The 14,378-nt window shown below is 42.5% G+C and overlaps 1 protein-coding gene across 1 annotated transcript in view; it reads left to right on the plus strand.

Annotated features, from left to right (window-relative positions):
* Positions 1-14,378, plus strand: part of SMS (spermine synthase) — a 333,972-nt gene that overhangs the window by 203,116 nt on the left and 116,478 nt on the right. Inside the window, exons 8-9 of the mRNA XM_073616503.1 lie at positions 3,975-4,089; positions 4,640-4,719. Of these exons, the coding sequence (XP_073472604.1) occupies positions 3,975-4,089; positions 4,640-4,719 (195 nt within the window). The remainder of the gene's footprint in view (positions 1-3,974; positions 4,090-4,639; positions 4,720-14,378) is intronic.

The raw sequence follows: 14,378 nt of genomic DNA on the forward strand, positions 1-14,378 counted from the left end.
GAAGGATCAAGTATTAAATGCAATTTTACCGAGCAAACCCCAATTCATTTACACCAAGCCTCCTACTTTGAGGCATAAACTTGCCAGGAATGTTGTCGACCCTCCTCGAAGGGGGGGGGACTTTCTGGACCAGGTGGGTTTTTTCACATGTTGGAGATGTGTGGCATGTAGGACCATTAAACACAAACCGAAGAAAATTACACATTTCGAGTCTAAGTCCAGAGGTACGTCGTTGGAGATAGAGAAGTCCATCTCGTGTGATAGTACGCATGTGACCTACCTATTGGAATGCCCATGCAAGCTCCAATATGTGAGGAGAACTACTAGGAACCTTGGGGTGAGGTTACGCGAACATGTCAACAATATAGAAAATGGGTTTGTTAAGCATAGCCTATCCAGGCATTATAGATTGGTTCACAATCGAGACCCCACATCTTTGAAGTTTTGTGGTATAGACAGGGTGCTCCCCAATTGGAGGGGGGGTAATCTTACTAAAGGTATTTCACAAAACGTAACCAAATTGATTTATTTGCTTAATACAATTAATCCTACGGGGTTGAACATAGAGTTGGACCTCAATTGTTTTTTTATCCAGCTGGTGATTTGATTATGTGGTTTAGTATTTGTTCATTGGTTTATTTTCATTTCTATATTTTTATTTATTTAATTTTTTTATTTTATTTTTTCATTTTTCTTTTTTTTAATTTTCACTATGTTTTTATTTATTTTTATTTATTTGTATTTTTAGTTTATTCTTATCTTTATTTTTATTTTATGTATTTTTTTCATTATATTTTTTAAAATTTTTTCTTTATGGAAATTTTTTATTTTTTATTTTTATTATTTATATTTTATTTAAATTTATGTTTATTTTTCCTATTTTTGTCATCGAGTTATTGTTGCTCTCAATACCCATGTGGTTTAATAAGGATTATTTTTGAGTGACCTGTCAAAACATCCAAGGGAAGTGAGGTATGGTCATATGAGCGTAGTGTTTGCTGTTGGGTGTATTCGAAGCTGGGTACACCCAGGGGGAAATGATGTCATGGTCTTGTGATTGGGTGGAGCCCACATCTGGCTATAACGCCATGTGAGAATGGAGAAACAGAGTCAGACGCAGCTTGCAGCACCGCGGTAACATCATGACCGATGCCCATTCAATTGCAGTTGGGTTGTGTGAGAACCTATTGATTAATGGACTGGTAATTGATGTTCATTCGTTTGCCCTCCACCTTGGAACTTTGTAAAGATTGATTTTATGTTTGGAACTTTGTAAAGATTGATTTTAATGATGTACTTTACTATGTGGGCTCTTTCTCCATATGTTTGTGCCTGAAAACACCCCAGGAAGGATCACACCCAGGAGTTGGCGTTTTCATCACCTCGCTCACCATACTAAGCTTACCTGACCTGCAACCTAGTACTGCTTGGGGGTCCATTGGAACTGGTTAGATCAACCATAAAGGGGGGGTGTAGATCCCGTATGCATCTGTTTACAGCATCTTATGTTTTTTTTTTAGCACAGCAGCACTTTTGAAAGGAACTTGGGAAAGGAACTTATAAACTGAGAATTGCTATATGTTTATGTGCACGTCTTTTTTGGACATTCGCTGGTCACAAGCTTAATATTGATTTGCACTATTTCTAGTACAGCAGCACCTGTGGAAGGCACCTGTGAAAGGAACCTTCCAATTAGAAGCTTATACATATTTACATGGTTTTTTTAAGCTTTCTCTGGCTACATGCTTGATATATATATATATATATATATATATATATATTTTTTTTTTTTTTTTTTTATTAATTTTGCACTTAATTTTGTAGGCACTACAGTTGCACTTTATTGTATTTATTCAGGCTGTCAGTGCTGTGGTACTAATACCCTTTTTTCAATACATCAAAGTTGATTATTTTAATCTATCTTAGCCATTATTATTGGAGTATAATGTAGCTCTATACCATTTACTATAAACAAAGCTGGAGATAACTATATTATCCATTCAACATCTAAGTCAAAAAAGTACACATTCATTAAAAATTACAACTTGGGCCAAAAGCCAAGTCTGAAAAATTGCAATTGACACAACAGCTTTTTAAATGTACACTTTGCTCATAAAAAGCATGGAGCCAATTTTCCAAGGCTTTCTTTTTCTCACCAGACTTAGCTGTAGGGCAACAGGCCAATCTCTTCCCTTCTTGTTGCTGGTATTCTGGCATTTTGGGAACAGTATCTCTTCCTGGATTTGAATGCACAGGTGGGGTATTAACAGTCCCATCTGCTTTTCTGTAATGCCATGAAAGCTACTCTGACAACATCAATATGTAACACATGAGCAGCTCACTGCTATTAGCCACAACAGGGCAGGCTACACGGTAGTGATGCTCAGCTACAATTTTCCACTGGTTTATAACACGTGACAAATGACCAGAACACTTAACACGTAACCATGCTTAAAGGGTAACTCCACTTGCGTAAAAAATATTATTATAGCAAATACAATTGCTACACAAGCCGTATTGTAATTATAATGCCTGGATAGGCTATGCTTAATAACAATTAACTCTCCTTTTTCAACTGCAGCCCTGTAATTTTCTGTAAAATTCAAGGTTGTATGGCAACTTGGAGGGGTTTCTGTATACATTTTGGCATACGAAACGCCCCCAGAAATGTCATTTCCTGCTTGTGTGATGGACTCTGCACTAAGATGCAAGTCATGTATCCCCTGCAACAAAAATGTTCTTTTTGGTGAGATACTCCCAAAAGGTTAATTACTTCTAAAGGGATTCAGACACTGAAACCTTTCCCATCAGAACCCTGTAATTGCACTAGCTTCAGTAAAACGAATTAGTCACTCCCATACAGAAACGGTGCCCAAAAGACTCAGTGGAACTATTTTATCAATGCAAAAACTGGTAGGGATCTGCAACAAAGTTTTGTAAAAATCCCTGTGATGTACATTGATCATGCAGAGGGGATTGTGTTTTTTTTTTTTTTTCTCAACAAAAGGGGAATTGCTCTTTAACGTGTTTTAGCCAACCCTGTCCTTAGGGGCTCATTGCACCTATTTACAGAAAAATAAATAAATGTTTTTTTTTTATTTTTGTTGTCTGAGCCTGTAAAGCATTACACCAGCAAACAGCAGATCACTAATGTCATGCAGGGCTCCTGCAGACCTGTCGGTGTATCTGCTTGCTTGTACCTCATACGGGAAAGCAAGCAGAAACTTACTGACAGGGAGAATCAATGAACTACCACGGTGCTCACAGCACCGTGGTAGTTTTCCATTCACAGAAAACTGTGAATGAGTTGTTTTTACATTTTGACAGCTAGCGGAGGAAAAGATGCCTCACTAGCTGTCAAAGCGGGGGAGCAGGGGCCGGTACTTTCATAACACGTTGCACCCTGAATATTAACTCATCCTTTAAAGTAGAACTATCGGCAAAACCTTTTTTTTTTTTTCATTTTGGATAGAGCAAGGGAAGGTTATAACCTCTGTACAATTTTTTTTCGCCATCTGTGTCCCATTGGGGAGATTTACCTTCACTTCCTGTCCCATAGCCAAACAAAGTGAAAGGAAACCCCTGTAAATTAAGTGAATCTCTTGGGGGGTCCTAGGTCACCACAACTAGTGTCCCCATTGGAAGATTTCACCTCTATTACTTCTCTGGGGACAAACCAAAATTTGCCATTATCATTGAAAGTAAAAAAAAAACCCAAACAGGACAAATAGAGGGGGTGAATCTCCCTAATGGGGACAGAGAGCAATAAGAACTAATATGGGTTCTAATCCCTCTCCACCCTATACAAAACTAAAAAAAAAGTTTTGCCTTTAGATGTACTTTAAACATAGACACTACTTTAAAATCATATTGTAATCTTCCATTGACCTTTCTTTCTCAGGCCCAGTTTGTCGCCTAAACTGTCAGTTTTATAAGATTGTATATAACTGTATTGGTTTGTGTCATTTTAACAGATTTTGGTTGAAGATTGTATCCCAGTGTTGAAGATGTATGCCAAAGAAGGGCGAATGTTTGATTATGTGATTAATGATCTCACCGCAGTCCCCATTTCTACATCTCCAGAAGAAGGTAGTTAGGATATGTTGCATCATTTTCTATGATAAGCTGTAAACACTTTAAATATGTGACATTGCAAGTCAAACAGTAAAGATCACCTTTTTAAAAATATGTCCATTTGTTTCAAGATCGAAAGTATCGCATCTCAAGCCTTTTTTAATGAAAAAAGTCAAGCTGGTCTTTTTAGCTTCACTTGTATCAATATGCCTGCTGTGCTAAGATGTCTCACCTGCAGTCCAGGACGATAAAAGGAAGCATTTTCTTAGAAGCGGTTTCACATGTTTTTCTTTTAAACTTGTTCGTTATGAAAAGCAAAAGCATCTTCTGTTTGAATATAAGTAAATAATGGTTCCTGACACTTGTCGCTACTTTTTGTTGAATGAACACTTTGCTATTTTATACAACCAATGCAATATTTGTAGAGCACCGTAGATTACAAAAATGTGTTACCTGTGGCTATAAACCCATGTATGAGCAAAGGCAATATTAGACATGGTTAAATGTATTTTAATTTCAAGAAATGATCAATGGCCTCACTAGTGAATTTTTTTTTTTTATCTAGATTCTACCTGGGAATTTTTAAGTTTGATTTTGGACCTTTCCATGAAAGTCTTAAAACAAGATGGAAAATACTTCACTCAGGTAAACAAGCTAAATTTTTAATCTAATTTTTTTAATTTTTTTGGTGCAGGGATTTTTGACACCCTAGGTGAAAACCTCATATTTCTGTCCCTGACTCCACCCCCTGTGCCCTACCCATGTGACAGGAGCCGGCGCTATACAGAAAGCTTCGGCTCTAGTACCTGTTCTTCACACTTATGCTCGGGGATGGTGAGTCAGGAACCTGCAATCTGGGCTTGCCGGCCCACCATCCCAGAGCAGGAGGTGACGAGCCCCATCAGAGAGCCAGCAGTTGGGCACCCCTGCTGTAAGGAATGCATTGTATGTAAGGCGGAGCTGGCTGTACTGGGACGGTCACCAGAGAGTCCCTGAGAGAGACAGACAGGTCGGTCACTGATGATCATAGAGGCACGCAGCGGCAGGGGATGTTTGCTTCCGTTCTGTTGGGAGACTCAGGACATGTCCTCCAGGCTCCAGTGCTGTGCCTCTAATAACACTATCGGTCGGACGGGGCGGCTGCCTTAGACTGAGTTAGTTACATGCTGCAGCCTGCAGAGCATGCAGACGCGGAGGGAAAGCAGCAGCTGGGTGCCCTAGGCGGCTGCCTAGTTTGCCTAGTGGTAGCACTGGCCATGACTATGGTAATGTGGAATTGTGCAGCAACTTAAGTCGGGCATAGACGTTTCGAATCTTGGCCAGTTCAGCAAGGACCAGCCAAGATTCAAACCATGTATGGGCAGGCTGATTGTACCCAAGCTGATCGATCAACTTGGGTACAGCCAGCCTGTTGGATTTTTCAAGTGATTCAAGGTTGCAGGAAAGAAAATCACACTGTCTATGGCCAGCTTTAACGTTGAAAAAAATAGCTGTTGAGCATGTCAGAAATTCAGACCTGTCTATTGGCCTGTGCATGCTCTCTGTGTTATATAAATGAGCATAATTAGCCCTCATAGTTCTCAACTGCAGATCAATTAGTGTGTAGAACAGACTAGGGGATGAACCAAAGTAGTTTAGCGAAGGTCAACTGTGCAGTCAACACAAAGCAAAAATGCTGTGTTGCCAGCCCACAACAGTACATATGGGACCGTAACCAGAACTTTAATAATATAAAACAATTTAACAAAATGAATAAACAAACTTTAATTATGAATTTGAAATGGCCGCAGCCCTTTTATTGATATTGATTTAAAAACAACATTTTCAACTAATAAGTACCAATTTTATATAAGGTAAAATACACCATACACTATAAAACCATATTTAACTCCGCCATAACAGCTCAAGTTAATACACAAAAGTCCATATATAATATAGAACTGTCCCTTTTCTAGAGAAAAGGACTAACCACATAAAAGGAACCGTGACGATGGGTGGGAGGGTGGGGTGCGTCTTCTGCTGATCCACTGCTGACTGTTTGTTGTGCAGTTAAATTTCTTTTTATAGTAAACTGCTCGTGCCAGTTTTAACATGTGACTTGTCCTAAGCCAATAATTTCATTTTTTTTTTTTTTAATACTAACTAGTAGTAGTACTAGTGGTCTAAATTTTATCTATTGTCTGCAACGGCCCCATAGGTGAGCGGTGCAAATTTCTTTGCCCCTCGCTTCTCCCTTCTTGCAGATCAGCAGGTATTTTTCTGTACTTGCACAGTCTTTAATGGGAAAAAACATGGGGAAGTGTGCATGTCTTGCAGAGACATGCTACATGTGTTTTTTTTTTCATGACACTACAAAAAGAAATTAATCTTGATTGGTTATTATGAGTTGCTTCACTTTGCTCACTGTTCTTCGACTTATCCAGCGGATGTATGATTTTGTGTAAACTGTACTGCAGCTCAGGTGCCCATACCAGATTTGCTATTAAGATTTGACTTTTTATATGACAGTTAAATAACAAGGGGGGATTTGTTCTATTTCCTTTAATTGTTTAACATGCATTATTGGTCAAGTGACAACTGAAGTACAAATGGTTGAATACATACAGTACATTGTTTTCTTCCTAGAAAATGTGAGCTAAGCTTCGTAGAGGCTGGGCAGGGCAGCAGCATACTGCAGCAGGGCTTGGGCAAAATGATGTGTGCAGGGAATGCCTGATGAGTCTGAATGTCGAAAAATAGGAGATAATGCACTGTAACCATGGTAACAGTTGTGCTATCTGTACATTTTAAAGAGAATACGAACTAGGAGATCATCAATTTAAATAGAAATAATGAATAGGAGAAGACAGTAATCTGAGTGCCATAATTCCATGACAAGCAAATGCTGCACATTCTATGCATGGCATAAAATGAAAGATGGTTGCATTGTTTCCATGACAATCAGAAAGCAGAGTAAAACCAATATCTTGCCTAAAACTATACAGCATACCCAGTTGTCTGGTACATGCTAGTTTAGATTAGTATCTAAAGAATACATTTATTGTTTTGTAGCTTTCTTAATCTCTTGTGAATTAGATTGTATCAATATGTAATATAAACCAAAAAGATAGATATTAAATCAAGTAGCAGTTTATGTTTAAAGCAGTAGTAAACTTTGCTAAAAAGAAAAAAATATTCTCCCTGCAAGGTAAAGGCTCAATGTGCTAGTATGCATTGCATACTAGCATATTATGAAAGATTTACTTTAAAACAAAGCCCTCCAGCAGTGTGCTGTCATCAATGACAGTGTTTCCATCTTCACTTGGTCTTCCTTCCGGGTTCACGGGCTCTGGCCATTTGGCCGCGGCCCAGAGCTCTGAAGGAACGGCACGAGTATGCTGTTCCTTCGGAGCACATGCGCTGGTGATGTCACTGCCTGCAGAGACACTAAATATCTCCTAAACGGTGCATGTTTAGAAGATATTCCTTGTACCTACAGGTGCTTTTATTATAAGCTTATTTGTAGGTACAAGTGTCCAGTGGCAGTTTACTACCACTTTAACGGTGATACAGTGAGCCTGATTTACTAATGGTGCTGAGAATCTTCACTAAATGTGAATTGTCACCCTGCAAAGTTTGCATGGAATATCCATTGCTTGCACACTATTACGTGATTGAAGTCATCACAATTTCACCTTATAGTCCAAGCAGAACAAAAGTTGACTTTGCATAGAGAAAATTCACTAAGTGTAGGGAATGAAGTGAGGCTGTGCTGACTTCAATCATCCAGCCATGTGCAAGCAAGCAATTTAGTTTTTTTTTAATTTTCCTGCATGTTATTGGGTATTCTTTGCAAAGTGAATTTTCACTTTGTTTAACCTCATTCACTAAGATAAGTGAAAATTCACTTTAAAAAGGCTTAGGGCAATTTACACCATTTGGCTGCAGTAATGTGCGTTGTACTGCAAACGCTCATGTTATGTACTTTGGTGTGACGTGGTACCATACATTTTGAGTGCACTGAAAAATGCAGTAAAGCACTACCGTCTGTCCTGCCTTATTGCCGTGCTAATGCAAGACGTAATGCACATTAACATACCACAGTGGACTTGGATGGTGCGAAGTAGAAAAGTTACAGTATCTGACAAAAGTGAGTACACCCCTCACATTTTTGTAAACATTTTATTTTATCTTTTTATGTGACAACACTGAAGAAATGACACTTTGCTACAATGTAAAGTAGTGAGTGTACAGCTTGTATAACAGTGTAAATTTGCTGTTCCCTCAAAATAACTCAACACACAGCCATTAATGTATAAACCACTGGCAACAAAAATGAGTACACCCCTAAGACCCCATACACACTATTAGATTTTTTGCAGGTTTTTTTTTTTGTTCAGATTTAATAAAACCATGTAATGCAAGGGCCTGCTTGATTGCATACAAAATTGAAACTCTTAAGGTCTGACCCTATATTATATGGTTTTGGTAAATCTGAAGACAAAAATCTGCAGAAAATCTAATAGTGTGTATGGGGCTTAAGTGAAAATGTTCAAATTGGGCCCAATTAGCCATTTTCCCCTCCCCGATGTCATGTGACTCGTTAGTGTTACAAGGTCTGAGGTGTGAATGGGGAGCAGGTGTGTTAAATTTGGTCTTATCGCTCTAACTCTCTCATACTGGTCACTGGAAGTTCAACATAGCACCTTGTGGCAAAGAACTTTCTGAGGATCTGAAAAAAAGAATTGTTGCTCTGCATAAAGATGGCCTAGGCCAGTGATGGCGAACCTTGGCACTCCAGATGTTTTGGAACTACATTTCCCATGATGCTCATGCACTCTGCAGTGGAGTGCCAAGGTTTGCCATCACTGGCCTAGGCTATAAGAAGATTGCCAAGACCCTGAAACTGAGCTGCAGCACGGTGGCCAAGACCATACAGCAGTTTAATAGGATAGGTTCCACTCAGAACAGGCCTCGCCATGGTCGATCAAAGAAGTTGAATGCACATGCTCAGCGTCATATCCAGAGATTGTCTTTGGGAAATAGACGTATGAGTGCTGCCAGCATTGCTGCAGAGGTTGAAGGGGTGGTGGGGTCAGTCTGTCAGTGCTCAGACCATAAGCCATCAAATTGGTCTGCATAGCTGTCATCCCAGAATGAAGCCTTATGCCGCGTACACACGAGCGGACTTTCTATCCTACTTGGTCCGGCACACTTTCCGACGGACTTTGTCCGCCAGGTGCGCCGGACTTTAAAACGAACGGACTTGCCCACACACGCCGGGATTTTCCGGCGGGCTAAGTCCGCCCGTCTTTCCGACGGACTTTCGCCGGAGTTCCGGCGGACTTTCAGAATGAACGGACTTGCCCACACACGGACAAGTCCGTTCATTTTGAACGTGACTCAGGTGCGACGGGACTAGAAAAGGATGTCAATCTTGCCGCTTTTATCGGCTAGATTGACACCTTGCGAGCCCCGTCGCGGGGCATACCAGGCCCTTAGGTCTGGTATGGATTATAAAGGGGAACCCCGCTACGCCGAAAAAACGGCGTGGGGTCCCCCTAAAATCCATACCAGACCCCGATCCGAGCACGCAGCCTGGCCGGTCAGGAAAGGGGGTGGGGACGAGCGAGCGCCCCCCCCCCTCCTGAACCGTACCAGGCCGCATGCCCTCAACATGGGGGGTGGGTGCTTTGGGGGAGGGGGGCGCCCTGCGCCCCCCCCCCCCCAAAGCACCTTGTCCCCATGTTGATGAGGACAAGGGCCTCTTCCCGACAACCCTGGCCGTTGGTTGTCGGGGTCTGCGGGCGGGGGCTTATCGGAATCTGGGAGCCCCCTTTAATAAGGGGGCCCCCAGATCCCGGCCCCCCACCCTATGTAAATGAGTATGGGGTACATGGTACCCCTACCCATTTACCTAGGAAAAAAGTGTAAGTAATAAAACACACTACACAGGTTTTTAAAATATTTTATTAAACAGCTCCGGGGGGGGGATCTTCCTCCGGCTTCGGGGGTCTTCTTCCGGCTTCGGGGGTCCCTCCGCTTCATCTTCTCCCGGCGTCCGGTTGGTTCTTCTCCGCTCTCCGGCCTCTTCTCCCGGTGTCGCAGGTCTTCGGCCGGCCCCTCCGCTCTCTTCATGTAGCTCTATTGCGAGCGGAGGTCCGGACTTCTGGGCTTCTTGGCTTCTTGGCTTCTTGGCTTCTTGGCTTGGCTTGGCTTCTCTTCTCTTCCCCCAGATGTTGACACGACGCTCTCTCCGGCTGGACTGGTTTCTGAGGGCTGCGTTGTGACTTATATAGGTGGAGACCCCGCCCCCATATGATGTCACAGTCCCTGGGCATGCTGGGACTGTGACGTTTTAGGGGGCGTGGTCGGGGGGCGTGGTCGACCACGCCCCCCTAAAACGTCACAGTCCCAGCATGCCCAGGGACTGTGACATCATATGGGGGCGGGGTCTCCGCCTATATAAGTCACAACGCAGCCCTCAGAAACCAGTCCAGCCGGAGAGAGCGTCGTGTCAACATCTGGGGGAAGAGAAGAGAAGCCAAGCCAAGCCAAGAAGCCAAGAAGCCAAGAAGCCCAGAAGTCCGGACCTCCGCTCGCAATAGAGCTACATGAAGAGAGCGGAGGGGCCGGCCGAAGACCTGCGACACCGGGAGAAGAGGCCGGAGAGCGGAGAAGAACCAACCGGACGCCGGGAGAAGATGAAGCGGAGGGACCCCCGAAGCCGGAAGAAGACCCCCGAAGCCGGAGGAAGATCCCCCCCCCGGAGCTGTTTAATAAAATATTTTAAAAACCTGTGTAGTGTGTTTTATTACTTACACTTTTTTCCTAGGTAAATGGGTAGGGGTACCATGTACCCCATACTCATTTACATAGGGTGGGGGGCCGGGATCTGGGGGCCCCCTTATTAAAGGGGGCTCCCAGATTCCGATAAGCCCCCGCCCGCAGACCCCGACAACCAACGGCCAGGGTTGTCGGGAAGAGGCCCTTGTCCTCATCAACATGGGGACAAGGTGCTTGGGGGGGGGGGGCGCAGGGCGCCCCCCTCCCCCAAAGCACCCACCCCCCATGTTGAGGGCATGCGGCCTGGTACGGTTCAGGAGGGGGGGGGGCGCTCGCTCGTCCCCACCCCCTTTCCTGACCGGCCAGGCTGCGTGCTCGGATCGGGGTCTGGTATGGATTTTAGGGGGACCCCACGCCGTTTTTTCGGCGTAGCGGGGTTCTCCTTTATAATCCATACCAGACCTAAGGGCCTGGTATGCCCCGCGCTCGCCGCAATAGGAAGTTTTGTTTTTCCTATTGCAGCGAGCGCGAGATGCAATACCATCCCCTCGTGTCGTATTTGGTCTGTCGGACCAGCCTACACACGAGCGGGCTTTCCGTCGGACCAGCACACACACGAGCGGACTTTCCGCCCGAAACTGAGTCCGACGGAAAGATTTCAAACATGTTTGAAATCTAGGTCCGGCGGGCTTTTGGGAAGAAGTCCGCCGGAAAAGTCCGCCGCCGCCCACACACGGGCGGATTGTCCGGCACACTCTGGTCCGCCGGACCAAGTATGCCGGAAAGTCCGACCGTGTGTACGCGGCATTAGTTTGCTGAACACAAGCAGACTAAGGACATGGATTACTGGAACCATGTCCTGTGGTCTGATGAGACCAATTTAAAATGTATTTGGGTTAGATTATATCAAGCGTGTGTGGCGGCAACCAGGTGATGAGTACACAGACAAGTGTGTCTTGCCTACAGTCAAACATGGTGGTGGGAGTGTCATGGTCTGGGGCTGCATGAGTGCTTCCAGCACTGGGGAGCTACAGTTCATTGAGGGAACCATGAATGCCAACATGTACTGTGACATACAGAAGCAGAGCATTTCCCCTCCCTTCAGAGACTGGGCCGCAGGGCAGTATTCCAACATAACAACTCCAAACACACATCCAAGATGACCACTGCCTTGCTAAAGAAGCTGAAGGTAAAGGTGATGGACTGGCCAAGCATGTCTCCAGACCTAAACACTATTGAGAATCAAGAGGGTTAAGGTAGTGCTGGAAAATAATGGTGGCCACACAAAATATTGACACTTTGGGCCTAATTTTCACTTAGGGGTGTACTCACTTTTGTTGCCAGCGGTTTAGACATTATTGGCTGTGTTGAATTATTTTGAGGGCACAGCAAATTTACACTGTTATACAAGCTGTACACTCATTACTTTACATTGTAGCAAAGTGTCATTTCTTCAGTGTTGTCACATGAAAAGGTATTAAATATTTACAAAAATGTGAGGGGTGTACTAACTTTTGTGAGATACTGAATGTGTTACTGCGTTTTGGACATCTATATTGCTCTTTTGCACAGACGTGTATTATTAATTGAGACACTGATGAGTTGCACTTCCCCCCATGACTGCCATATAGAGATCTGCTGTATACAGAAATTTCTGGATTCAGCAAAGCTGGTAGAACCACTAAATGCAATTGCAGCAAAAGGTGTTTATTTTTTTATTCTTTTGGTGGGGGTATTTATATAAACATTGACAAATATTAGCTTTTTTGTTTAATTATATTTTATTTTACAATAAAAACAATGCATCTTCAAGCTAATATACATGTTTTATAAATCAGACAAAAAAATAAACATTTAAATTTACTGTATTCAGTCCTGGGGGTGTTTTAATTATGCAAACAATATTGAGTTCAAACAGTGTGCTCGTTACTATACATAAGATACATTGAATACAATATAGATTTTTCTTTGTTTCAGTGAACAAGAGTGTGTAACTCTGATCTTTTCTGTAGAAATCCCTAACTATAATATGCAATGATACTGTACTAATATTAATACATACTCTTCAGTCTCATCACACAGTTTAAAACAGTTAATAGTAAAATAAGCAAAAGAATTGCATTGTTTACTTTTCTTGTGTGTATTGGCAGCCACAAGTACTGTTCTACACATGGCCACTAGGGGGCAGAATCATATAACATATTGGTAGCACAATGTATTATATGATTGCATGCCTGTGTTCATAGTTTCTATAAATCGAGCGTGCTGGATTTCACATCAATTAAATGTTCTTTCAACCATCTTTAATGAAAGGATTTCAGAAAGTTCCTAGAATGTTGTTTACATTTAATTTATTACCATGCTTTTTGACATTTTCAGAATGTTTTTAGACTTAAAAAGCAGTAGTCATTTTAAGGAAAATGTAGATTTGATATGTACTAACTCATCAATTTTTGTGGCTCAGGGCGACAATTACTGTGACTGACATGGTTTCCACTGAATGTAATGTGCTATAAGGGAGTTAATCTGTCAGTGCTGCTGCGGTATCACAATAGTGTTATGTTTTCTTCTTTCACACATAAATGGATAGGTATGTTTCCTTATTTCCACACTGTTTGTTTTGGAATAATAAACCTGAACATTATGTATGTAGACTATATTGTCGACGGGAGGCGATTTTGCATCGAAGTCGACGGGAGGCGATTTTGCATTGAAGTCAGTGGAAATACAGAAGCCAAAATTGCACCTCTGGTGAAACCGCACTCAAATCGCATTGCTATTCGCACAGAAACTCATGCATAAATCGTAATGTTATTTTAGCACGCATATGTGTGATGCCAGGGTTAATGGCATGTTAATGAATACAGCTGCATTCATTTTATATTTGCCAGGAGGTCGGTTTTGTTTAGCTACATTAGCTGGCACCCCATGTTTTCCAGAAGCTATTTGGGAAGGCAGACTATTTGGGAAGGCAGATTTCTCAGGACTTGGTGTAAAATCTCATCAATCTCAGAAAACCCAGCATTGCTAAATGCCTAATTACTTTAAAGTGGTTGTGTAACCCACTGATGTGAAAAATAATCAAATCAAGCCTTTCTATAGTGCGTACTTGCCTTTATTCAAAGAACTGAATGTGATTTCTCTCTGCTGTCTCCTTCCCCTATCTGCATGATACACTTCTGACAGGTTTTCCAGACTCCAAGAGATCGAGAGGGAGCGGGGAGGGAACGCCAGCACACAACCTGTGATTGGGGGGGGGGGTTCCTTCCTCCCAATCAGGGCTCAGGTTTCATGGAGGTCTGTGCTCTAGCTCTGCAGTGTGTGTGACGTCAGATCCCCACCTCTGCTTCAGGGTGCTGAGAAAAATGTCTTTGATCTTCTGAGGCTAGTCACTTTAAAGGATATATTTAAGGGTTTAAAACCATTGTAATCACTTCCTGCCAGTGGTACATCATATGACGTCCTGAACTTCAAGTGGTTGTCCCAGTGTAATGTTTTTTTTTGTTGTTGTTTGTTTTTGTTTTTTGATCTCATGCTTT

Source organism: Aquarana catesbeiana, linkage group LG02 (assembly GCF_042186555.1).
Source record: "Aquarana catesbeiana isolate 2022-GZ linkage group LG02, ASM4218655v1, whole genome shotgun sequence".
NCBI classification, from domain to species: Eukaryota; Metazoa; Chordata; class Amphibia; order Anura; family Ranidae; genus Aquarana; species Aquarana catesbeiana.